We start from the raw sequence: 24,659 nt of genomic DNA, 5'->3' as shown, positions 1-24,659 counted from the left end.
AGTATTAAAAATCATAATAAATTCATTAAGTTTTATAAAAAATCAGAATTTATCATAATCTTAATACTACAAAAAGGAGAATCAATTTATTAAATTTATAATAAAACATAATGTATTATAACTTTAATATTTAAATGTATTTCTATATACTAGTGTGAAATAAATATATTAAAATTTATAATAAATCAGAATTAAAAATAAAAAAAGAAAATAATAGATAACCTTGTAAAAACATCAAAATGCATAATAAATCAGTAAATCGTCATTTACTAATTTGTTATTGATCTTAGTTTCTTAGCATTATATAATGGTTGGGAATAAGAAAATAGTCTAGAAATATGTATTAATGCTTCTTTTATCATTTTACAAAATATTTTTGCATATTTCCACATTTTTCATAATATTTCCACAATGTCTAATTTTTACAATATTTCCCCTCAACATTTCTGACATATGTCCTATATTTTGGTAAGCGACATTTCCATCGACATTGACATTTTAAACCTTGGTGGCGATCAATGTTTTTTCTGAGAAAGGTACAATCTTTAGTAGGGCCGATCTTGGTTAGAAGTGGTTAAGCCTCTCTATAAGCAGCAGCTGATAAATCTGAGTATTCCCTGCTGTTTTCTCCCTTGTTTAAAACCCTAGGATCAGTTTTTTGAGGATTCAAAGACTGATTTTTGGCTGATGATGAACTGGAAAGTTGACTTTTGACTGTGGATGCTCTTGGAAGGTAACTATCGGCTAAGACCAAGTTCTTGATGACTGTTCATTGCTGTGAATAAATTCTGAGTGTTTTTTCTCTCGATTTCTAAGATTTTCAGCATAAAAGAAATTCCTTTTTGGTTATTTTCTTGGAGTTTTTTACCTGTCAGTGCTCTACATAGAGTGGAGAAGGCTGGAAGTGAGTTAAAAACTCAAGGGGAAGGATTTTTAGGGACTGGTAGCATGACTGAAAATTCGTTTTAGATTACCACTGTTAGGTTTAATGGAACCAATTACTTGGAATGGGCCCAATCAGCAATGATGGCCATTGGAGGTAGAGGTAAATCAGGTTATGTGACCGGAGGCACAAAAAATCCAGCCAAGGAAGACATATCACATCCCAAATGGGTTCAAGAGAACTATTTGGTGATAACTTGGCTATGCAACTATGCAGCCTCACATCAGCCGAAACTACCTTTGGGCAAAAACAAGCAAAGAGATTTGGGACAATATGAAGGAGACATACTCCCAACCTCTTAATGTTGCTAAATCTTATGAGCTGAAGTGTGAGTGAATAATCTCAAGCAAGGGGAGAAGCCAGTCTCAGTGTACTTTGCTACTCTGAAATCCCTATGGCATGAAATTGATCACTTGGAAACTATTGAATGGGAAAGTCAGAGAGATGCAACAACATATACAAAACTGATTGAAACTGTGAAATCCCTATTCGATTCTAGGTTAAAGTAGAGAAGAAGAAGAGAAAGAAGAAGAAGGGTTCGGCCAGATTAGAAAAATCAGTTCACCTCTAGTCGACCCACTTGTATTTATCTCCAATAGCATAGTTACAAGAAAGACCATATTGTCTCTCATAAGTGATGGGACACAGAACTTAAACTTAAATAAAATAGACCTTTCACTCTCAAATAGATAAACCAAAATGACCAAAATACCCCTGATTTGTGTATTCTAACACTCCCCCTCAAGCTGGAGAGTATATGTCATATAGTCCCAGCTTGTCACAAATATAATCTACTCTGCCCCGAGACAATCCCTTTGTAAAGAGATCTGCCCACTGATTTCCTGAGCTCACATGAGATGTGGTTATCACTCCACTTTTCACTTTCTCTCTCACAAAGTGGCAATCGACCTCAATATGTTTGGTTCTCTCATTGAAGACTGGGTTGGAAGAGATGTGAACAGCAGCTTGGTTATCACAGTATAGTCTCATGGGTTTGTCAACCGAGAACCCCATCTCTTGTAGCAAGTTCTTCAACCATACTAGTTCACATGTGGTATGAGCCATAGCTCTATACTCAGCTTCTGCACTACTCCTTGGCACCACTGTTTGTTTCTTGCTCTTCCAAGTTACAAGATTGCCACCAAGGTACAATACCCTGTAGTTGATCTCTTGTCTGGCATAGAACCAGCCCAATCAACATTTGCATACCCTACTATTTCAAGAGTCCCTCCACTTCGGTATAACAAACGACCTGGAGCACCCTTCATGTACCTAACAATCCTTAGAACTGCTTCCCAATGAGGAATCCGAGGATGTTGCATAAACTGACTCACCATACTCGTAGCAAATGATATATATGGTCGGGTAATAGTCAGATAATTCAACTTTCCCACCAACCTCCTGTATCTTCCAAGATCATTAAACTCTTCACCTGCATTAACACTCAACTTAACATTAAGTTCCATAGGAGTCTCTGCTGGTTTAGCACCTAACAGTCATGCTTCTTCAAGTAGGTCAAGAACATATTTTCTTTTACATAAGTTAATTCCATGCCTTGACCTTGCAACTTCTATTCCCATGAAGTATTTCAGCTTACCCAAATCTTTCGTATTGAAGTGGTCCTGCAGGAATTTCTTCAGCCTGTCAATCTCATTACTGTCACTCCCAGTTATGACAATATCATCCACATACACCACTAGCAAGATTTTTCCATCTTTTGAGTCATAGCTGAACATAGAATGGTCTAACTGACATTGTTTCATCCCAAATTCTTTCACTACTTCACTGAATCTCCCAAACCATGCGCGTGGAGATTGTTTCAGTCCATAAATTGCCTTTTTGAGTCTACAAACCTTACCATCCTCCCCCTGAACAACAAACCCTGGCAGTTGTTCCAATCATACATAGCAGCTAATGAAATCAACACCCGAACTGAACCAACTTTAGCCACAGGAGAAAATGTCTCCATATAGTCCACACCATACAACTGAGAATAGCCCTTGGCCACTAACCTGGCCTTCAATCTCCCCACACTGCCATCTGGAAGATATTTCACTATGTAGACCCACTTACACCCAACAGCATGCTTACCAGGAGGAAGAGCAACGAGTTCCCATATGTGATTGTGTTGTAGAGCAGAGAGTTCCTCTTCCATGGCTTGCCGCCACCCTGGGGAGGTAAGGGCTTCCTAGACAGTCTTGGGAATGGAAACAGATGATAGCAATGATATAAAGTTGCGATGAGAAGTAGAAAGGTGAGCAGCTGAAACATAGTGTGAAATAGGATGAGAAGTACAAGTGCGTTTACCTTTCCGCAGGGCAATAGAAAGATCAAGGTCTAAGGGAGAAGAAGCAATGACAGGATCTGTCGACGAGGGCTGAATTGGAGGAGGGGCCGGTGCTCTTCTATGAGTATACACTTGTTTGATTGGTGGCCTCTCAATAGTAACTGGCATGGGAGGTGAATCTGCAACTAGAATGGGAACCACGGGAAGGGGATCCGCAACAGGGACGGGAAGAGGAACTATGGGGGAAGGAGAAGAAACCACAATATCCGAGAAAAAAGAAACCGATTCAAAGAAGGTGACATCGGAGCACACAAATGACTTATGAAAGTTAGGGTTATAGCACTTATACCCTTTCTGAGTCCTTGAGTAGCCAAGGAAGATACACTTAGTAGCTTGTGCATCAAACTTGTCTAAACCAGGCCCCAAGTTTTGAACAAAACAAACACATCCAAAGACTCGGGGTGAGAGGAAACGGAGACAAGGTGGGAAACAACACCGAGAAGGGGGATTGACTTCCAAGGATGGACATGGGCATCCGATTGATGAGAAAACAGGATGTGAGGACAGCATCACTCCAAAAATTCTTTGGGACATTCATATTAAGCATCAAAGACCGAGTAGTTTCAAGGAGATGTCGATTTTTCCATTCAGCTACACTGTTTTGTTGTGGGGTGTAGGCACAAGAAGTTTGATGAATTATCCCATGGTGCTCTAAGTATTGCTGAAATGGTATTGAGGTGTACTCTTTGGCATTATCAGAGCGAAGAATTTTAATATGACACCAAATTGGGTACGTATTTCAACATAAAATTTTTGAAAAATAGAAAACAATTCACTGCGATCTTTCATAAGATAAATCCATGTCATCCTTGAAAAGTCATCAACAAAAATTACAAAATACTTATAGCCATTGTATGACATCACTTTGATCGGACCCCAAACATCAGAATGAACTAAAGAAAAATGACTCAAAGACACGACTATCAACTCTTGGACTAAAAGAGACTCTATGATGTTTCCCAAGCTAACATGACTCACAATCCAAAGATGAAAGATGACTCAAGGAAGGAACCAACAACTTCAGAGCCTTGAGAGAATGATGACCAAGTCTGCAGTGCCATTGAAGAGGAGTAAGAGACGACTGAAAAGCTACTGAAGGGCCACCACCATCAAGGTAATACAATCCACCTGCCTCATGCCCTCCACCAATCTTCATCCCCGTCTTGAGATCCTGAAACACACAAGAAGAGGGATAAAAGGTTATGGAACAATTAAGTGACTTAATTAATCTACTAACAGACATAAGGTTAAAGGGGAACTTGGGGACATATAAAACAGATGATAAAGACAAGGAGGAGAGATCAACATCACCAACACCACAGATGGGAGATGTAGAACCATTAGCAAGAGTAACTATTTGAGATGTGGAAGACCGAGAAAGAGAAGAAAATACATTAGGAGTCCCAGACATAAGGTTCGAGGCTCCGGAGTCAATGATCCAGTGTGAAGGCTTGGAAGCCAAGCAAGCCATATACTGCACAGGGTACACTCACCATCTCCTTCCCAGAAGCACCAGTAGATGTGGAGGGGATCAGGTCAGTTTGCTGACTTTCAGTAGTTGTACCACTACCCTTAGTTATAGCATGGTTAGCCCAAGTGTTGGGTGGACCATGTAAGTCATAGCAGAAATTAACCGTGTGCCCATCTAATCCACAGTATGTACACTTCCTAGGGACATTACTTCTTCCTTTACCACGACCTCCCCCTGGGTCCCAACCTCCACTCCGGCCACCAGCACGGTTAAACATGGGACCACCACGGTAACCTGGAAGTCCACGACCACCACCACCACCTCTATTTCCACGGCTTCCCCCTCTAGTCACCACAAAACCAGATCTGTCTGAGAGAGAAGAATGCTCTATAGACTCAATAGATGTCCTCCTAAGACGGGCGAAAACTTCTTCAAGTGAGGGAATATCAGACCCCCCCAGTATTTGTGCTCGGACAGGCTCATATTCAGCATTTAAACCCACCAAAAACCTTGTCACATCAAGTTGCTCACACTGTTGTTGCTGAATCTAAACATCCTGTGTCAGATGATGATACACATTGAGCTCATTTCGGATATTCCTCAGACTTGCATAGTATTCCTCCAAGCTTTGACTGCCATGCTTCAGATTAAAGTACTCTTGGTACAACTGATACACCCTAGTTGTATTGTCTTGCCCGGAATATAGTTTCTTAGCATGATCCCAGATTTCTTTAGCTGTATCTAGGAACATAAAGTTCACGCTAATTTTTGGTTCCATGCTATTCCATAGCTATGTCATTATTTGTGCATCTTCCTGTTCCTAGTCACTAAACCCCTGAGAATCAGAGGAGGGTTTCTCCTCTCTCACATGTTTTACTTTTTTCTTGACTTTTAAAAACACCTCCACAGATTTTGACCACGGCACATAATTCTCACCATTCAACTTAATAGATGTCATTTGAACATTTAGGTAATCTGGAGAAATCATAACGCCTGTTTTATTGTCATTCCCTTCTCCAATCGATGCCATCTTAACTAATTCTCCTTCAAATATTCAGCACAACCCCACGCACTTCCACAAAACTTATCTCACTTTCAGCACCACCAACTTCTTCAAATACACATTACACATCAAATACAAAAGCTTCAATCATTAAATCAAGCACCTATACTGCACACTACAGAACCACTCACACACCAACTACAAGAGCTGAAATCACTCAGTCATTAAATCAAACACCTGTACTGCACACTACAGAACCATTCACACACCAAATACAAGGGCTGAAGTCACTCAGCCATTAAACCTAACACTTACACTGCACTCTACAGAACCAACTTGTACTCAGCCGAACACTGTTCATCCGAACCTGCTCTCTTCATACCATCGAATAGAGAGCTTCCTACCAATCACCACAAACAGCTACTGCACCACAAACCGGAGGCATGAAGGCCTCCTACAGAGAAAAACAACCACTCCTTTTCAACCTTTCCCTTAGTCTCTCAGTGGTTCTTGAGAAATCTGCAAAACCCTAGAGAGGAGGGCGATAAAAAAAAACTAGGTAAACCAGAATAAAAGAGCAAGACGAGCAGATCTGAACTTGTTACATGTGCTCTGATACCATGTGAAAGCCTTATTTAGTCCTAGGTTATAGTAGAGAAGAAGAAGAAGAAGAAGAAGGGTTCGGTCAGTAGAGGAAAATTTGTCCTCCCTAGTCGACCCACTTGTATTTATCTCCAATAACATAGTTACAAGAAAGACCATATTGTTCCTCATAAGTGATGGGACACATAACTTAAACTTAAATAAAATAGACCTTTCACTCTCAAATAGATAAACCAAAATGACCAAAATACCCCTGATTTGTGTATTCTAACAGAAACAAATAGAGTGTTAGAGTTCTTAGTTGGTCTGAACTCAGATTTTGACATTGTAAGACGACAACTTCTCACTAGGGAGAGTGACATTATCTCAAGCCTACTCATTGGTTCACAGTGAAGAGAATAGGAGGAAGGTTATGTTATCATGTCAGCCTATAGAATCAGCCTTAGCAGCAACAAAATTTAAGGTTGGAGGGAAGAAGGAAAGGGAAATGAAGAAGAAAGATAAAAGAGACATTTTTTGTGATCATTGTAAGAAGCCAAAACATACCAGGGACACTTGTTGGAAGTTGCATCCCCACCTAATGCCAGTGAGACTTAGAAACAAGAAGGGGAGTGCTAATGTGGCAGTTATTACAGATAGTGCATCCACATCCTTAGATGCCTTAGCTGCTATCTGAGCTGCCTTGACACAATTAGAGAATGAAGCTGGTATTTCTGGGTCATTATCTCAGCCTTCGGCTACTACATCTGCTAATCCTACTTCAGTCTTTGCTCACACAAGTACAAGAGCTACACCATATCATACTTCAGCCCTAGGTAACACTAGATCCTTCTGGGTAATAGATTCAGGTGCTACTGACCATATGACCAGTTTATCCACCTCGTTTATCACCTATTGTTTATCCTCTAGTAAAGACAAAGTATCTATTGTTGATGGCTCCCTTGTGCCTATTTCTGCCAAGGGAGACATCAGACTGTCTGATGCCATCTCCTTGTCCTCAGTTTTGCATGTTCCTAAGCTTAGTGCTAACTTGCTTTCAGTTAGTAGTATTACTAAGAATCAAAATGTTCAGTGACTTTTTTTCTTGATCGTTGTATTTTTTAGGATCTAAAAACAAGGTGATTGGGATTGGACGTGAGACAAATGGAGTTTACCTGCTTGAGCATCCACAGGGAAAGCAGAGTGAAGTTGGGAGATTGTTTGTTTCTTAGTCTTGGAGTCAGATTATGCTTTGGCATAACCAATTAGGTCATTTTTCTTTTGGGTCTTTGAAGAGTGTTTCCAAATTTGTTTGAGTCAGTCCAAGTGTCTAGTTTGATGTGTGAAAGTTGTGAACTTGCAAAACATTATAGATCAACTTATTCTTTGAGCCATAAAAGAAGCAATCTTCCTTTTGAAATTGTGCATACAGATGTTTGGGGGCTATATCATACTCCTGCTATGGAGGGGGAGGGGGAGGGGGGGTTACAGATGCTTCTTGTTATTTGTTGATGATTATGCCTGTTTCTTGTGGATTTACCTTATGCACTCTCGAGATGAGGTCCCCTCTCTGACCCAGGCTTTCCATCAAATGGTACTGACCCAATTTGAAGTTAGGATCAAAATTCTCAGATTCGATAATGCCAAGGAGTACTTTGCAAAACCCTTGGCATCATATCTCCTAGATCATGGGGTCATTCATCAGAGCATCTGTCCCCGTACACCTCAGCAGAATGGGGTTGCTGAGAGAAAAAATAGACATATCTTGGAGGTAGCCAGAAGCATCATACTCAACTCTAATGTTCCCATACGCTTCTGGGGGAATGCAATCCGTACAATTGTTTACCTTATTAACAGAATTCCTTCATGGGTTCTAGACATGAAAACACCATTCAATCTTTTGTATCCAAACAAGGACCTGTTTACTATTCCCCTTAAAACTTTTGGGTGTACTTGTTTAGTTCAAATCCTTGGACCTCATCGCTCCAAAATTTATCCCAAATCTGCTAAATGTATTTTCCTTGGGTATGCACAAAACCAAAAGGGATATTGCTATTAAGAGCCTGTTTCAGGGAGGCGTTTTGTGTCCATGGTTGTTACTTTTTTTAAGGATATGTCCTACTATCATAGGGCTTCTCCTCAAGGGGAGAGTAGTGAGGAAGGGATTTCAGCCCCAAAAGTTCCATTACCTATCCAAGTTACTAAGGGGGAGTATCGTGAAGAGGGTTGTTAGAAGTGTAGGGAGTTAAGAGTGTATCACAGACAGTGGAGGCAGGTTGATTCCCATCCTTAGCAATCCAGGCCGATCCCAACCTACAACTCTAGATCCAAGCACTACCACTACTTCGACTATTGTAGATACTTTGCCTAACACTGTTGAGCCTCAGCCTCCTTCTTCAGATGACCTTGATCTCCCAATTGCAATTCGTAAAGGGAAGCGTCATTGTACTTCATCCACTGCTCATTGTATCTCCAAATTCCTTTCTTATGATTGTCTCTCAGAATCCTATAGATCTTACCTAGCATCTATTGCTACTATTCCTATACCCAGAACAGTGCAAGAAGCTCTATTGATACCTGAGTGGAAGGAAGAGATGAAAGTAGAGATGGATGCTCTTGTTAAGAACAATACATGGGAACTAGTTGACCAGCCTAAGAGGAAGAAACCTATTGGACGCAGATGGGTGTTTATAGTGAAATATAATGATGATGGTTCTGTAGAGAGGTATAAGGCCAGATTGGCTTTAAAGGGATTCACACAAACTTATGACATAGACCATATCGAAACCTTTGTACCAGTTGCCAAGATGAACACTATCAAAGTCCTACTATCTATTGCTGCAAATTTTTCATGGCCACTATTTCAAATGGATGTCAAGAATGAATTCCTCAATGGAGATTTGCAAGAAGAGGTGTCCATGGAGTTACCCCCTGGTTTTTACAGTATAGAAGCAGGAAAGAACGTTTGCCGACTGAAAAAGGTTTTATAAGGGTTGAAACAATCTCCAAGAGCTTGGTTTAATAGGTTTAGACTGGCTTTAGAAAAATTTGGTTACACACAGGCTCAATCAAATCACACTCTCTTCTTTAAGAAGACAGACTCCTCCTTGACCTTACTTGTTGTCTATGTGGATGACATTGTGGTAACAAGAAGTGATATTAGTGAGATTGAATCTCTTAAGCAGCATCTTCACAAGGAATTTGAAGTGAAGGACTCAGGAGAATTGCGCTATTTCCTAGGAATTGAGGTAGCTCGATCTAAGTGTGGCATTTTTATCTCTCAAAGAAAGTATGTCCTTGACTTTTTGAAAGAAACTGGAAAGTTAGGAGTAAAGCCTACTGACACACCCATTGAGTTGAACCATAAAATAAGTGCAGAAAGTGGAGAACTTCTTGAGGACAGGGGTATGTATCAAAGGTTGGTTGGGAAACTTCTTTATCTTTGCCTAACACAACCAGATATTTCATATGTGTAGGAAACTGTGGACCCCACATTAAGTGTATTCGTGACACCCAGAGTTGTACTTAGATTTAAATTGGTTAGGATCATCTTTCCTAGTAGGATTAGTTTTATTCTATCTTATCTAGGATTAGTTTTATTTTAATCTTATCTTTTATTGCCATGTAAGCATTAAAGTTCTTTTATAATTAGGAAACTATGTATATAAATTAAGGAGTGGGGTGGCTGTTTTAAACACTCCAACCACTCTCTTCTTTCTAATACCTCTCCACGAGTTCTCCCTCTCCATCTCTCTTCTTTTTCTTCTCATCTTCTCTCTTCCTTTCTTTATTTTCTGTTCAAAACCTAAGAGATATTTGAAGTCTTGTACAACTACTTGGTATCAAAGCAAGATCTAGGGCTTCTCATGTGGTTTTGATCCAGCCGACCACATGAGAATTGCGTAAGGCTAGAAAAATAGAAAGATCAGTTCTTCGGCTGATTCTTGGAGTTTATATACATTAGCAGTCCAAAGATTGGATCGATCCTTGATAACCAGGAAGAATTAGAGAATGATAAGAGGATCAATATCAGTTCTTGATCAAGACTGGAGGAGGCTATCAGAATTTCAAAGGAATTTTGGTTCGAGATCAGCCTTCAAGACTGGAAGAGACGATCAGAATTTCAGAAGTTCTTTCCCTGGTGAGATTTCAATCTCTCTTAAGATCAGCAACAAGAATAACTTGATCTAAGAAGTATGGTCTGAAATTTAAGAAAAAAACCCTCGAGATTCAGGACTTATTATTTCAGGGAGGTAATCAAATTTGTCTCCCTCGTTTTAAAGTTAATTCTTTACACTCTGGAAGACCCAGTAGAGCTGTTTCAGCAGGACTGTTACAGCTAAATCAGTTTTTTTTTACTGTTATCAGTCTCAAGACCCAGTAGGACAACTGTCACAGTAATTAGAGAGGTTTCATTTACTAAATCAGAATTCTTCATCTAGTCCTACTACTAGTTACAGACCCAATAGGCCGACTGGTACAGTAAGTGCCCTTTAATTAACTTCTAAGAATGGAGTTTAAGGGCCAAGGAGAGGGTGTTTTGGGACTGGTTCAGGTGGCATGACTGAAAACACCTTCCAGATTACAACTGTAAAGTTTGATGGTTCAAACTACTTAGAGTGGACCCAATCAGCCATGATGGCCATTGGGGGAAGAGGAAATCTGAACTATTTGTTGGGAGATGTGAAGGAACCAACTAAGGTGGATTCCACTTATGCTAAGTGGATTCAAGAAAATTATTTGGTGATGACATGGTTGTGCAACTCCATGCAGCCACACATCAGCCGAAATTACTTATGGGCAAAAACAGCTAAAGAAATATGGAATGTTGTGAAAGAAACCTACTCTCAGCCCCTTAATGTTGCTAGGGCTTATGAGCTGAAATGTAAGGTTAAAAATCTCAAACAAGGAGAGAAACAGGTCTATGTTTATTTTTCAACCCTGAAATCTCTGTGGCATGAGATTGACCACCTTGAGACAATTGAATGGGAGAGTCAAAAAGATGCACAGACTTACAGAAAGCAAGTTGAAACTAATAGAGTATTTGAGTTCTTGGCTGGCCTAAATTCTGAGTATGATATTGTAAGACACCAGCTATTGACAAGAGAAAGTATGACTCTATCTCAAGCTTATTCCCTAGTGCACAATGAAAAAACTAGGAGAAATGTTATGTTACAGCAAGCAACCTTTCGAATCTGCCCTGGCAGCAGTTAAACCCAAGCCTGGGGGAGAAAAGGAAAGGGATATGAAGAAAGATGCTAAAAAGGACCTAGTTTGTGAACATTACAAGAAACCAAAACACACTAAAGACACTTGTTGGAAGCTGCATCCACATCTAGTTCCAGCAAAACTCAGAAACAAAAAGGGGAATGCCAATATGGTTGTCAACACTGATAGTACAGCCTCAACAGCCTCGACAAGCACTCCTCTAAACACCCTAGCTGTTGTCCGAGCTGCTCTGACACAATTGGAAAGTGAAGTCAGTAACTCAGTATCATCTCTTCAGCCATCATCAACTCCTTCAACCTCATCCTTTGCTCAATCAGGTAATTGAGCCTCAGCTTATCATGCTTCAGCTCCAGGTAATACAGAACATTTTAGGATAATAGATTCAGGAGAATCTGACCATATGACTAGCTTGCCATCACTTTTCTCTACCTATCATTTATCTTTTGGTAAAGACGGTATCCATTGCTGATGGATCCCTTGTTCTTATTTCTGGCAAAGGAGACATCAAGTTGTCTGATGCAATTTTCCTATCCTCCGTCCTACATGTTCCTAAGCTTAATACTAACTTGCTCTCAATTAGTAGCATTACAAAAAAACATAAATGTTCAGTAACTTTTTTTCCTGATCGATGTATTTTTCAGGATCCGGAAACAAGGAAGGTGATTTTGACTGGCCGTGAGACAAATGGAATCTACCTACTTGGAGGAAGTGCTCATCAGGAGGATAGTGAAACTAAGAAATCCTTTGTTTCTCAGTCCGTTGATCAAGTGATGCTTTGGCATAATAGGATGGGCCATTTATCCTTTCAGGCTTTGAAAAGTTTGTTTCCTAGTATATTTGAATTTGTTCAAGTGACAAGTTTGAAATGTGAAAGTTGTGAGCTTGCAAAACGTTGCAGGACTACCTATCCATTAAGTAAAAACAAAAGCAATATTCCTTTTGAAATTGTGCATATTGATGTTTGGGGACCCTATCATACCACTGCCATGGGGGGTACAGATATTTCCTATTATTTGTTGATGATTATACTCGGTTCTCTTGGGTTTACCTTATGCGTTCTCGAGATGAGGTTCCAACATTAACCCGAATCTTTCATCAAATGATTTTAACCCAATTTGGGGTCAAAATTATTATATCCAACAATGTAAAAGAATATTTTTCAAACCCATTAGCCTCCTACATGCTTGATCATGGGATTATTCATCAGAGTACCTGCCCACATACACCAAAGCAAAATGGGGTTGCTGAAAGAAAGAATAGACACATATTGGAGGTAGCCAGAGGTATTATGTTTACCTCAAATGTGCATGTACATTTCTGGGGGGATGCCATTCTTACAGCAATTTATCTTATCAATCGAATTCTCTCACGGGTTCTTGACATGAAAACCCCATTCACCCTTTTATACCCTAATAAAGAATTGTTTACCATTCCCCTCAAAACCTTTGAGTGCACTTGCTTTGTTCAAATCCTTGGCCCTCATTGTTCCAAATTTGATCCTAAGGCCTCCAAATGCATTTTCCTTGGTTATGCCCAAACTCAAAAGGGATATTGTTGTTATGAACCGACTTCTGGAAAAGATTTGTCTCAATGGATATCACCTTCTTTGAGGATAAACCCTATTATCCAAGGGTTTCTCCTCAGGGGGAGAATAGTGAAACTGGGAGTAGCTCATCGGAAGTTCCTTTTCCAATCCCATTAAGTGAAGAAGGATGTAATGGGGAAGGATGTCAAAGGTGCAAGGATGTGAGAGTCTATCACAGACGATAGAGATAGGTCAACTTTGGACATCAGCAGTGCAGGCCAGTCCCAGTCCCCTCTGCAGATCCAGATCCCGATACCACAGCAACCCCAGCTCCTTCTGTAGATTCAGATCCAGGTACCACAGTAGCCCCAATTCCTTCTGCAGATCCAGATCCAGGTACCACAGATACTACAGATGAGAGACATCCAACCATGGAGCCTTCACCTTCATTCAGTGACCTTGATCTTCCCATAGCAGTTCGTAAAGGCAAACGCCGTTGCACCACAGCTCACTGCATTTCTCAGTTCCTATCTTATGATCATTTGACTCCCTCCTACAAGTCTTTTCTCGCATCCATTGCTGATATTCTCATTCCCAAAACAATATAGGAAGCATTGGAAGTACCAAAATGGAAAGATGCGATAAAAGTAGAAATGAATGCCCTCATCAAAAACAATACCTGGGAGATAGTTGATCAACCTAAAGGAAATAAACCGGTTGGATGTAGATGGGTATTCACTGTGAAACATAATGTTGATGGTTCTGTTGAAAGGTATAAGGCCCGATTAGTTGCAAAAGGATTTACTCAGACATATGATATTGACTACTTAGAAACTTTTGCACCAATAGCAAAGATGACCACTATCAAAGTACTATTATCTCTTGCAGCTAGTTACTCTTGGCCATTGTATCAGATGGATGTTAAAAACGCCTTTCTCAATGGAGACTTGCAGGAAGAAGTTTACATGTAGTTGCCTCCAGGATTTTATGGTACGGAGACAGGAAAGGTTTGTCGGTTGAACAAAGCTCTATATGGACTAAAACAGTCCCCTATAGCATGGTTTGACAGATTCAGACGAGCCCTTGATAGGTTCGGATATGTGCAGGCTCAGCCAGACCACACCTTGTTTATTAAGAGAGTGGGTTCCTCCATAACCTTGCTTGTCGTGTATGTGGACGACATTGTAGTAACCGGGAGTGATACTAGAGAGATTGAGTCTCTTAAGCAACTCCTTCATCAAGAGTTTGAAGTAAAAGATCTGGGGGAACTACGATACTTCTTGGGCATTGAGATAGCTAGATCCAAGCATGGGATTTTTGTCTCTCAACGAAAGTATGTTCTTGATCTACTAGAAGAAACAGGAAAGTTGGGAGTTAAGCTTGTGGACACACCTATTGAACAGAACCACAGGATTAGTGCAGAGGGTGGAGAGCCTATTGAAGTTAAAGCTATGTTTCAACAGTTAGTTGGAAAGTTTCTCTATCTTTGCCTCACACAACCTGACATCAGTTATGCAGTAAGTGTAGTTAGTCAGTATTTGCACTCTCCTAGAACTACTCACCTCCTTGCGGTTGAAAGGATATTAGCATATTTGAAGAGGTCCCCAGGCAAAGGCATTTTGTTCAAGAAAAATGACCACATGAAGATAGAAGTCTACACAGATGCTGATTGGGTTGGGTGTGTTGATGACCAAAGATCTACCTCTGGATATTGTGCCTTTGTAGGAGGTAATCTGGTCTCCTGGAAGAGTAAGAAACAAAGTGTTGTTTCTCGTTCAAGTGTCGAAGCTGAATATAGGTCCATGGCAAATGGTGTGGTTGAGATTATATGGTTGAGATCATTACTTAAGGAATTGGGTATTGTTTATGAGAAACCCCTAATGTTGTACTGTGATAATCAGGCTGCCATCAATATAGCCCATAATCCAGTACAGCACGACAGAACTATGCATATTGAAGTGGACCGGCATTTTATCAAAGAAAGGGTTACATCTCAAGAAGTATGCCTTCCCTACATCACCTTCGACATGCAGCTTGCAGACCTACTCACCAAGGTTGTTTCAGTAGTAGGGATTAGTAGGGAGTCTTATCTATTCAATAGTATAGATTAGTAAGGAGTCTTCCTAAAAGTAGGACTCTTACCTCTTGTAATCTCCTATTTAAGGATCTGATATTATTCAATAAAAGGCATCGAAAATTTTAGTCAAGAAAGAGCAAGGAGAGTTGGTGATCTCTTGAACAAATCACCATTAAAGCGCCAAGATAGGTTCCTCAAGAAAAGGGAGAAACAAGGGAAAACAGGAGGTTTACCCCATGGACCGACCCGTGACGAGATCCTATTCTCGGGCCCTTAACAGGGGTGTCTTCAGAGATGCAGAAGGCAGAATTTTAGCATTGTTCTCGGGTCCGATAGGAGTGGGTGACTCTTTGAAGGCGAAATTAATGGAAGTACTACAAGGTGTAAGATATGCAAAGCAGTTGGGACTATAACAAATAGAAATAGAAGGGGATTCAAAGCTGGTAATAGGATGGCTGCAATCAGATAGTTTGGGTGGATGGAAACATAGACAGTCGATGAGGGAAATTATCTGCCTAACAAGAGAGATTTGTGTCTACTTCAAGTGGATAAGAAGATCAGCTAATGGATTAGCAGATACATTAGCTAAACAGGGGGCTGTTAGGGGGAACATGTTCTGCAATGTTGTGACTCAGTGATTGTATCTCAAACCCCTACTCTAGGGTGACGGTTGTATTTTAAGTTTTGTTTAATGAAGTTACCATTTCCGATAAAAAAATAAATAAATCTAGAAATGCTAAAGACCCAACTTCCTCATCTCTTTTTTTTTATATTAATCACGGCCTGACACCCCCATAGGGGTTGTTACTCTTTTAAGTGAACAGTACAACATCACATCAATAGCTCTTTTCTTACAGAGATGATAATAGGGGGATTCGAAACTGCACCACTGCTAGGCAAAACCAACTAGGCTACCCCTCAAAGGCCTCTCCTTAAATGATCTTCAGAGCAACCTTCCAGATATCCTGCACTCCTCTCCAAGATCTGAGTTGATTGTGAAACATTTTAGAGAGGAAGGAGTGGTGACTCTAAACTTTGATGGCAGTGCCCAAGGCTCTACAGGTCAGGCAGGAATTGGTGTAATCCGAGGGGAAAGGAGGAATATCTGCTGGACTTATAGTCCAGTCGGGAGGGTAGATGCTACAAAGGCAGAGGTCTTGGCTGCACTTACAGGAAAATCATTTTGCAAAGCGGCTAGGTTTATCCTCTTTAACCATTAAAAGGGATTCTGCAAATGCTATAGTTTGGCTAAGGGAGAAGGAAGGAGGACCTTGGAGATTATCACTTGCTAGCTGAAGCTAGGGATATCTTAGACCTAATGACTGAAGCTCGTCTGGATTCCTAGGGAGCAAAACACTGTTGCTGATAGCCTAGCAAAATCAGGGCTTTTTAGAGAAAGCTTGTTTAGTGACATTTGTTTGCCTTTGCAATTCTGCCTTAGATGCTCTAGGCTTCTGTACATCCTCTCATGTACTTTGATCTCTCTTGTCTTCAATAAAAGTTATTATTGTTCAAAGAAAAAGTAAAATGTGCAATACAGTTGGATACAGGGGGTTACGTGGTCAACACATACTGCACAATAAATCCAGACTGTCCTTTATCAGATAGACAGTCTGGATGTGTCATGTATGTCCCTGCAGAATGCAGATGGAAGAAAAGCTAAATATATACACGCGCATAAGCAACAAGATTTAAGAAGATAAAACAAACAGAGTTCATATACCTTGGAAACAGTTTCAAGAAACATGCCAGGACGTACAGGAAGTGGTTTACGTCCTGTAATGCTAGCCTGGAAATCATAAGTAGAGATTCAGTTATTTTTGCAATACCAATACCTACGAATTCAAGATTCCATCACCTACAAAAATCAATGACCACAAAGTTGATAATGCCCTCTAGTAAGCAAAAAGGAGCTCACCCTTCCTGCAATTCCACTTGCTGTCTGTCTATCAGCATTTTCCTCACCATTAACTAAGCTGTCTGCACCTTCATTTTTTCCTTGCATAACATTTTTTATCATCTCCTGGACAGTTTTTCCAGGTCTCATAGCAACCAGCTTGGACAAGAAGTTCACCTGTGGTTTAGGAAAAAAATGGAAACAATGATCTATGGCTATAACTGTAGTACAAGAACAGTATTTGGTAATGGTAATAGTTCAACCAAATCAAGGAGAACTAAAATATTAAATGATGATCATTACTCCACCAGCCAGAGGCCCAGTTCCCACTTTGTATTTTAACTGGATATCTGGATTTGGTTCTATAAATGTAGGTCCCAGCTATCTGCGAGGGGTAGACTGGGAACAGTCCTAACCATTTGCCCTCAGACTTGAACCCGCGTTCTCACGCTTAGCAGCCCAGGGTTTTGCCATCTCACTAAGTAATGGTTTTGGTAGAACTATGCAAAATAATAATGTAGTGTTCAGGAAAAATGTCACCCATCAGAAGATCAAATATGAATTGAATCTTCTCAGCTAATAGGTAAGTTATAGTAATTTTACATTTAATGGCAATAACCAAACATGTCATTCAATTAGAGATTATCTTACATCTTATTAACCAATATTAGAAGTAAACAGACCTCTGCTTCAGGAAGAGTACTTAAACCTCGATCATTTCTTTCATCCAGTATTCCACCCCCCACCATATTGCGAGCTTCTTCTCTGATCAATACAAGCCTTGCAAGTAGCTTCCGATCAGGAACAGTTGGCCTAGATTCCATTGTCTGAAAAAACAAGTTGATGCATAAAAGACAAATTAATAAAATCATGACATAAATGGAGGTCAAGACCATAAGCTGGAGCACAGAATTGTTTCATATTCTAACAAACACATCAGAAAGAAATTTTCAACTCACTACCTCATAACACTTCAAGATGCCAATAATTTGCATCTTCATGAGGTGTTTCAATACTTACACTACATACTGCAAATATACAATATCTAATAGTCCAGTGAATCAGATTAGTAAACATGCTTGGTGCACCTGCTTTGGTATAATACCAACAATAACACCAGATACTGCATAGACACCTTTCCACATGGACACGCATCTAAAATACATAAATTATATATTTTAACAAATCATACCATAAGAAACTTTGGGAAAAAATAGAAATTTCAACAAATATGTCAGGATATCATCATCATCACCTAAGCTTTACCCGAACTATATGGGATCAGCTATTTATCAAAAAAACTATATGGCTACATGAATCCTGTTTCGCCATTCCATTCTGTTTAATGGCATATCCATTGTTAAATTATTAGTGTTTAAAGCATTTCTTACTACTTCAACCCATGTCCTTTTTGGTCAGCCCCTAGCCATTCTAGCCCCTTCAAAGTGCAACGGACTGTTTCTTCTTATAGCTGCTATAGATGGTCTTCTGCACATGTGGACAAACCATCTTAGTCTACTTCTTTCATGTTATCACCTATTGGAGATACTCCTAGGTTCCTTTGAATAACTTCATTTCTAACCTTACCTTTCTAGTTTTTTCCACTCGTCAATATCAGCATACACATTTCTTACACTTATTTTTTGGATATGTTGTTCCTTGACTGCCCAACACTTCTGCTGCATATAGCATTGCTTGTATTACATGATAGTTCAGGCGTGAGGAAGAGAGAAAAGATAGAAACAACGACGAGAGAAAGAAAGTTCGGTTGGTCAGTGCAGATCCAACCCAGGAAAAGGATATTTATATTAAATAATGAATGGACAAAATTGTCCTTAGAAGAAACAATAAAATACAAAGCTGTACAAGCCTACAAGGTTGTACACTAGTACACATGCCCAATAATGAGGTATGTAGTGAGAATGGGCCAGATGGGCCTAGTGTCTTTATTTTTCTTTAAGTTATGTTTATGACTTGTGTAAGTAGGTAGTGGACCTTATTTATGGACCTGTTTTTTCTTTTATTATTGTTTTTTATTGCTGCCTTTAGTGATGGACGCCCTAGTAAGGGCACTCAAGTAATTGTCTTTATTTTTTACAACAAAAGAATAAAAGATATCATTGGGGACTGAAGAGAGGTTTAGAACTCTCTCTCTTCTTGCCTTTCTTCCATCTTCCTCCTTTACTTTTCTCTCTCCCATTGTCAGGACTCGATTTTTGCTCGGTCCTCTATCTAAACCCTAACTCGCCCTCAAACACCGATCAAACCATTCCGACCCTGCCGAAACCCAAAAAAAACCCGTCTCAACCCCCAAATCCTCAAAATCCACTATTGATCTCACCAAAATGCCCCCCCTACCAAATTACCAAAATACCCCTCCTCCCATATTACCTTTATACCAAATTACACAAATTTCCCTTGACCAAATTACCAAAATGCCCCTAAGATCAAACTCCCAAAATACCCCCTCTTCCAAGGTTCTCAAAATACCCCTTCTTCCAAATTCCCAAAATACCCCCTTCTTCCAAAATTACCAAAACATCCCTCCTTCCAAACTCCCAAAAGTACCCATCATGTCAAATGACCAAAATACCCTTCATTCCCTAAAATATCCATTCATAAATTACCAAAATACCCTTTAAACCTAAAATTACCAAAATGCCCCTTCATTCCTCAAATTACCTTAATAGCTCTCTAAGCCTACCCCTTTGGACCCCAAATACCAATTTGCCCTCTGAACCCAAATCACTAAATTATCCTTTTATCCCAAATGACCAAATTATTCCCAAAAATTACAAAATTATCCTTTGGACCCCAAATAATTGAACCCTCCTATCCCTTTAAACCCAAACTTGCTAAAACTCCTCTTCTATCTTGAGAATTGGCAAAACCTTCCCCTCCTTCCCATTATAAATAGGAGGCTCCATTCCCAAGAAAGGAAATCAGAGGAGAAGCGGAGAGAGGACCCAAATTGAATCGGCAAAAGTATTTTTGGGGGTCTTTCATTCTTTTGAAAGAGGCGGAGAAGAGGAGTTTGAAGAGAAAAAGGTTGAAGGGGAGATTGCGGGAGAGATTATTGAATAGTTGAGAGAGGGCGTCTTTAGAAGTGGAGAGAAAACAGAGGAAAAGGGAGGGACAAGTGAAGAAAAATGTAGGGGGCTCTCTTGTCGTCGAGCTAAGAGCAGAGAGAGACTCTCAGGTAGAGAGTCTCTTGATCCAGAGAGAAAGAGAGAGAGAGGGGTCTCTCGCTGAGAGGAGAGAAGAGTTCACAAAGATAAAAGAGTGGAAGAAACTAAGAGAGTTTTGAAAAAGGTTTGAGATAGAGAACGAACAGAGAGAGGGTTTGTGAAGGAGAGCAAGAGAGTTTGAGAGAGAGATGAGGCGATTTAAAGCAGGATCCAGCTGGTTTCATGTTGTTGTACAAAGCTTCTGTCCGGCGAACTTCGACCTCCAACTGATTTTCGGTTAGAAGAAAAACAACCTTTTGAAAAGAAATGACTGTTTAAAAAGTTGCAGAAAATCAAAAGGAAGTAGCAGAAATCAGGTTTCAACAAGAGAGAAGAAGAAGAAGAAGAAGAAGAAGAAGAAGAAGGTGGCGGCAACTAGGGTTCAGATAGAAAGATTTTAGAACATAACCTTCTCTCTTACACCCCTAATTCCATTTCATTAAGTTAAACTTTAATAATTTACAAAGAGGTCCCTAGTTGGGCAGAAAGAATAAAGCCCAGATTTAGACCCATTACAGCAAAGAACATAAAAATAAAAAAGGATAAACAGCCTATGGGCCATTCGGCCCATCTTCTCTACACTCCCCCTCAAGCTGAGCATAGATGTCAATCATCCAAAGCTTGCTAGTATCATGCTAAAGTTTAGCCTTGGGAATGCCCTTGGTGAGAAAATCAGCTAACTGTCCTTCAGAAGTGATGAAAGGTAGACACACCTCTCCAAAAGCCACTCTTTCTCGAATGAAGTGTCTGTCAACTTCAATATGTTTAGTTCTGTCAGGTTGCACTGGATTGTGAGCAATGTTGAAGGGAACCTGATTATCACAATATAATATCATTGGCTTATCATGCTCAATACCCAATTCCTTCATCAAGGATCTAAGCCATAGTAGTTCAGAAACTCCATGAGCCATGGATCTGTATTCAGCTTCGGCTAAAGATCGGGCAACAACCGATTGTTTCTTGCTTCTCCAAGAGACAATATTACCTGCCACAAGCTACAGTACCCAAAGGTAGATCTTCTGTCATCAATGTTTATGGCCCAATCAGCATCTGTGTAGGCTTCAAGTTTCATATGGCCATGCTTAACAAATAGAATTCCCTTTCCAAGGGAACCCTTCAAATAACATAGAATCCGCTCTGCTGCTGCCATGTGAGCATCCCTGGGAGCATGCATAAACTGACTAATGCAACTGACAACATATGCAATGTCTAGCCGAATCATGAATAGATAGAGAAGTTTTCCAAGTAGTCTTTGGAAGACTCCCTTATCTTTCAACAATATTCCATCTAAAGTAGAGAGTTCATGACTTGTATCAATAGGAGTAGCAATTGGTCTAGCACCCATCTTCCCTATTTCAGAGAGCAAATCAAGTACATACTTTCTCTGAGAGATAAGGATCCCATCTTTGGATCTAGCAACTTCTATGCCAAGAAAGTATCTCAATTCCCCTAGGTCTTTGATCTCAAACTCTGTATGAAGGAAAGATTCAAGATCATTAATCCCTGATACATCATTACCAGTCACAACAATATCATAGACATACACAATCAGGTAAACGGCCAAGGATCCTCTCCTCTTCACAAAGAGGGTATGATCAGATTGTGTCTGTACATAGCCAAAGCTAACAAGAGCAGCCCTAAACCTTTCAAACCATGCTCTAGGGGATTGTTTGAGTCCATAAAGAAATCTCTTCAGCCTGCAGACCTTCACTTTCATATCTGTTTCGTACATCCCTGCAGGAAGAGGCATATAGACCTCCTCATTTAACTCTCCATTTAGAAATGCATTCTTTACATCCAACTGATAAAGTGGCCAATCTGAGTGTGCAGCTAGAGATAGCAGAACTCTCACAAAAGTCATCTTTGCAACAGGAGCAAAGGTCTCAAGATAATCAATCCCATATGTCTATGTATAACCTTTTGCAACCATCCTAGCCTTGTACCTTTCAATGGTGCCATCAACATGATATTTGATAGTAAAAACCTACTTACAACCTATTGGATCCTTCCCTTCAAGCAAATCAACTACTTCTCAAGTGTCATTCTTATGTAGGAAATCAATTATGTTCTCATAGCATCCCTCCATTCTAGAATAGTAAAAGCTTCTGATACAAACCTAGGAATTGGGTTAAAAGCAACAGAAGATAGGTAGGCAAAATATGAAGGAAAGAGCAAACTATAAGAAAGGTGTTTGGAAATGCAATGTGCAGTACACTTCCTTTTTCCTTTCCTAATAGCAATAGGGATATCAAGGTCTGGAAAGGATGACTCCAAAGGGGTTGTATCAGTACCTATTGTCTCTTCTGTGACTGGAAGTGCAGGAGGCTCATGTGCTGAAGGAGAAACAATCTACTCGCTTCTGGTTCTCTGCCGTTGGTACAACGTAGGATTATAAAGTGTCTATCAACTTCAATGTGTTTTGTCCTATCATGCTGAATTTGATTGTAGGCAATATTGATTGCAGTCGGATTGTCACAGTATAACATCATAGGTTCCTCTGCTTTCACCACAATCTCACTCGAAAGAGATCTAACCCAAAGAAGTTCTGAGACACCATGAGGCATGAATCTATACTCAGCCTCTGCACTTGACCTTGCTACAACCGCTTGCTTCTTACTCTTCCAGGAGATCAAGTTTCCACCTACAAAGGTACACACTCCTGACGTAAACCTCTTGTCATCTAAGCAACCTGCCCAGTCTGCATCTATATAGGATTCTAGCTTCAGATTCTCACGATTTGAGAAAAGAATGCCTTTGCCAGGGTGTTTTTTCAGATATGCAAGTATTCTCTCAATAGCTTTTTAGTGCTGAACCCAAGGTGCATGCATGTACTGACTCAAAACACTGACAGCATAAGAAATATCTGGTCGTGTCATACATAAATACAGCAGTCGGCCCACCATTCTTTGATATCTCCCCCCATCCTTTACCAACTCATCATCCACACCATTAATTCTGTGATTTGGATCAATAAGAGTATCTGCTGGTTTGGTCCCCAACTTCCCAGTCTCCTGCAGTAGGTCAAGTACATACTTTCTCTATGAAATGAAGATCCCATATTTGGATCTTGCAACTTCAATCCCCAAGAAGTATTTAAGCTCACCAAAATCTTTGATCTCAAATTCTTACTACAATGATTTTTTGAGATCACCAATCTCCTCCAGATCATTTCCTGTCACCACTATATCATCTACATACACAATCAGAATTGACACCAGAGCATCTCTTCTCTTCACAAAGAAGGAGTGATCAGACTGTGTTTGTGTGTATCCAAAATGGATGAGTGCCCCTCTGAACCTGTCAAACCAAGCACTAGGTGACTGTTTCAATCCATACAGAGATTTTTTGAGTCTGCACACCTTTCCTTTACCAACATTTTCATAAAAGCCTGTTGGAATGTCCATATATACCTCTTGTAAATCACCAATGAAAAAGGCAATTTTGGCATCAAGCTGGAACAAGAGCCATGAATAGGTGGCTGCTAGAGATAAAAGGATACGAACTGAACTCATCTCAACTACTAGTGCAAAGGTTTCCAGATAATCAACACCATAGGTCTGAGTATACCCTTTTGCTACCAACCTTACCTTGTACCTCTCTATCTTGCCATCGGCCTTACACTTCACTGTGAATACCACCCATTTACATCTAATTGTCTCTTTGTCTGGGGGGAGATCAACTATTTCCCAAGTTTGGTTTTTGACCAAAGCATCCATATCATCTTGCATGGTTGGTTTCTACTCAGGTTTGGAGAGAGCTTCAGTAACATTCCTGGGTATAGCCACAGAATCCAGGGAAGAAAGAAAAGCACGATAGGAGGGTGATAAGGCAATGTAGGAAAGATGGTGTGAAATGTACTGGCCTGTACACTTTCTCTTCCCCTTACGAAGTGCAATGGAAAGATCAAGGTCAGTAGGATCAGCTGCAACAATGGTGTTAGGGACAGGAACATTATCATCAGAAAACATAATAGGCTCAAGAGGAATACCTGGAACTTTATCTGCCGAATCTGAAGTTTCAGAAGGACTGACAGAGAGTGGTATGGGTTGAGGATGTGTGGAGTCAACCATCATCTGTCAACGTTGATATTTCTGTGAGGTTGTCCGTAGTGGCTCAAGTAATGAAACTAGAGGTGCAGGTGCTGGCTGAACTAATGGAGGTGTTGGCTGAACTGATGGAGGCACCAAAGAAACAGGAAGAGGAACAGACTGCGAGTTCTCCTCCCCAAAACTCTCCCCTAGAGGAGAACCACTCGAGAAGAGGTGGATTCAAAGAAGTAATAATATCCATAGTGACAAATCTGCTCCTCGCCACTGGGTCATAACAACAATACCCCTTTTGATTGTGAGCATACCCAA

The 24,659-nt window shown here is 40.1% G+C and overlaps 1 protein-coding gene across 2 annotated transcripts in view; it reads right to left on the bottom strand.

The window, feature by feature from the left end:
- Nucleotides 1-24,659, bottom strand: part of LOC104586281 (protein PEP-RELATED DEVELOPMENT ARRESTED 1, chloroplastic) — a 71,297-nt gene that overhangs the window by 13,542 nt on the left and 33,096 nt on the right. For both annotated transcript variants that reach the window (XM_010243453.3, XM_010243452.3), the window contains 3 exons: nt 17,758-17,901; nt 17,096-17,251; nt 16,901-16,966 (listed from right to left, as the gene is read on the bottom strand). In XM_010243453.3, the coding sequence (XP_010241755.1) occupies nt 16,901-16,966; nt 17,096-17,251; nt 17,758-17,901 (366 nt within the window). The remainder of the gene's footprint in view (nt 1-16,900; nt 16,967-17,095; nt 17,252-17,757; nt 17,902-24,659) is intronic.

Source organism: Nelumbo nucifera, chromosome 1 (assembly GCF_055504915.1).
Source record: "Nelumbo nucifera cultivar China Antique chromosome 1, China Antique-T2T, whole genome shotgun sequence".
NCBI classification, from domain to species: Eukaryota; Viridiplantae; Streptophyta; class Magnoliopsida; order Proteales; family Nelumbonaceae; genus Nelumbo; species Nelumbo nucifera.
Note: the sequence above shows the minus strand (reverse complement) of the source record. Positions and strands in the feature narration are given on the sequence as shown.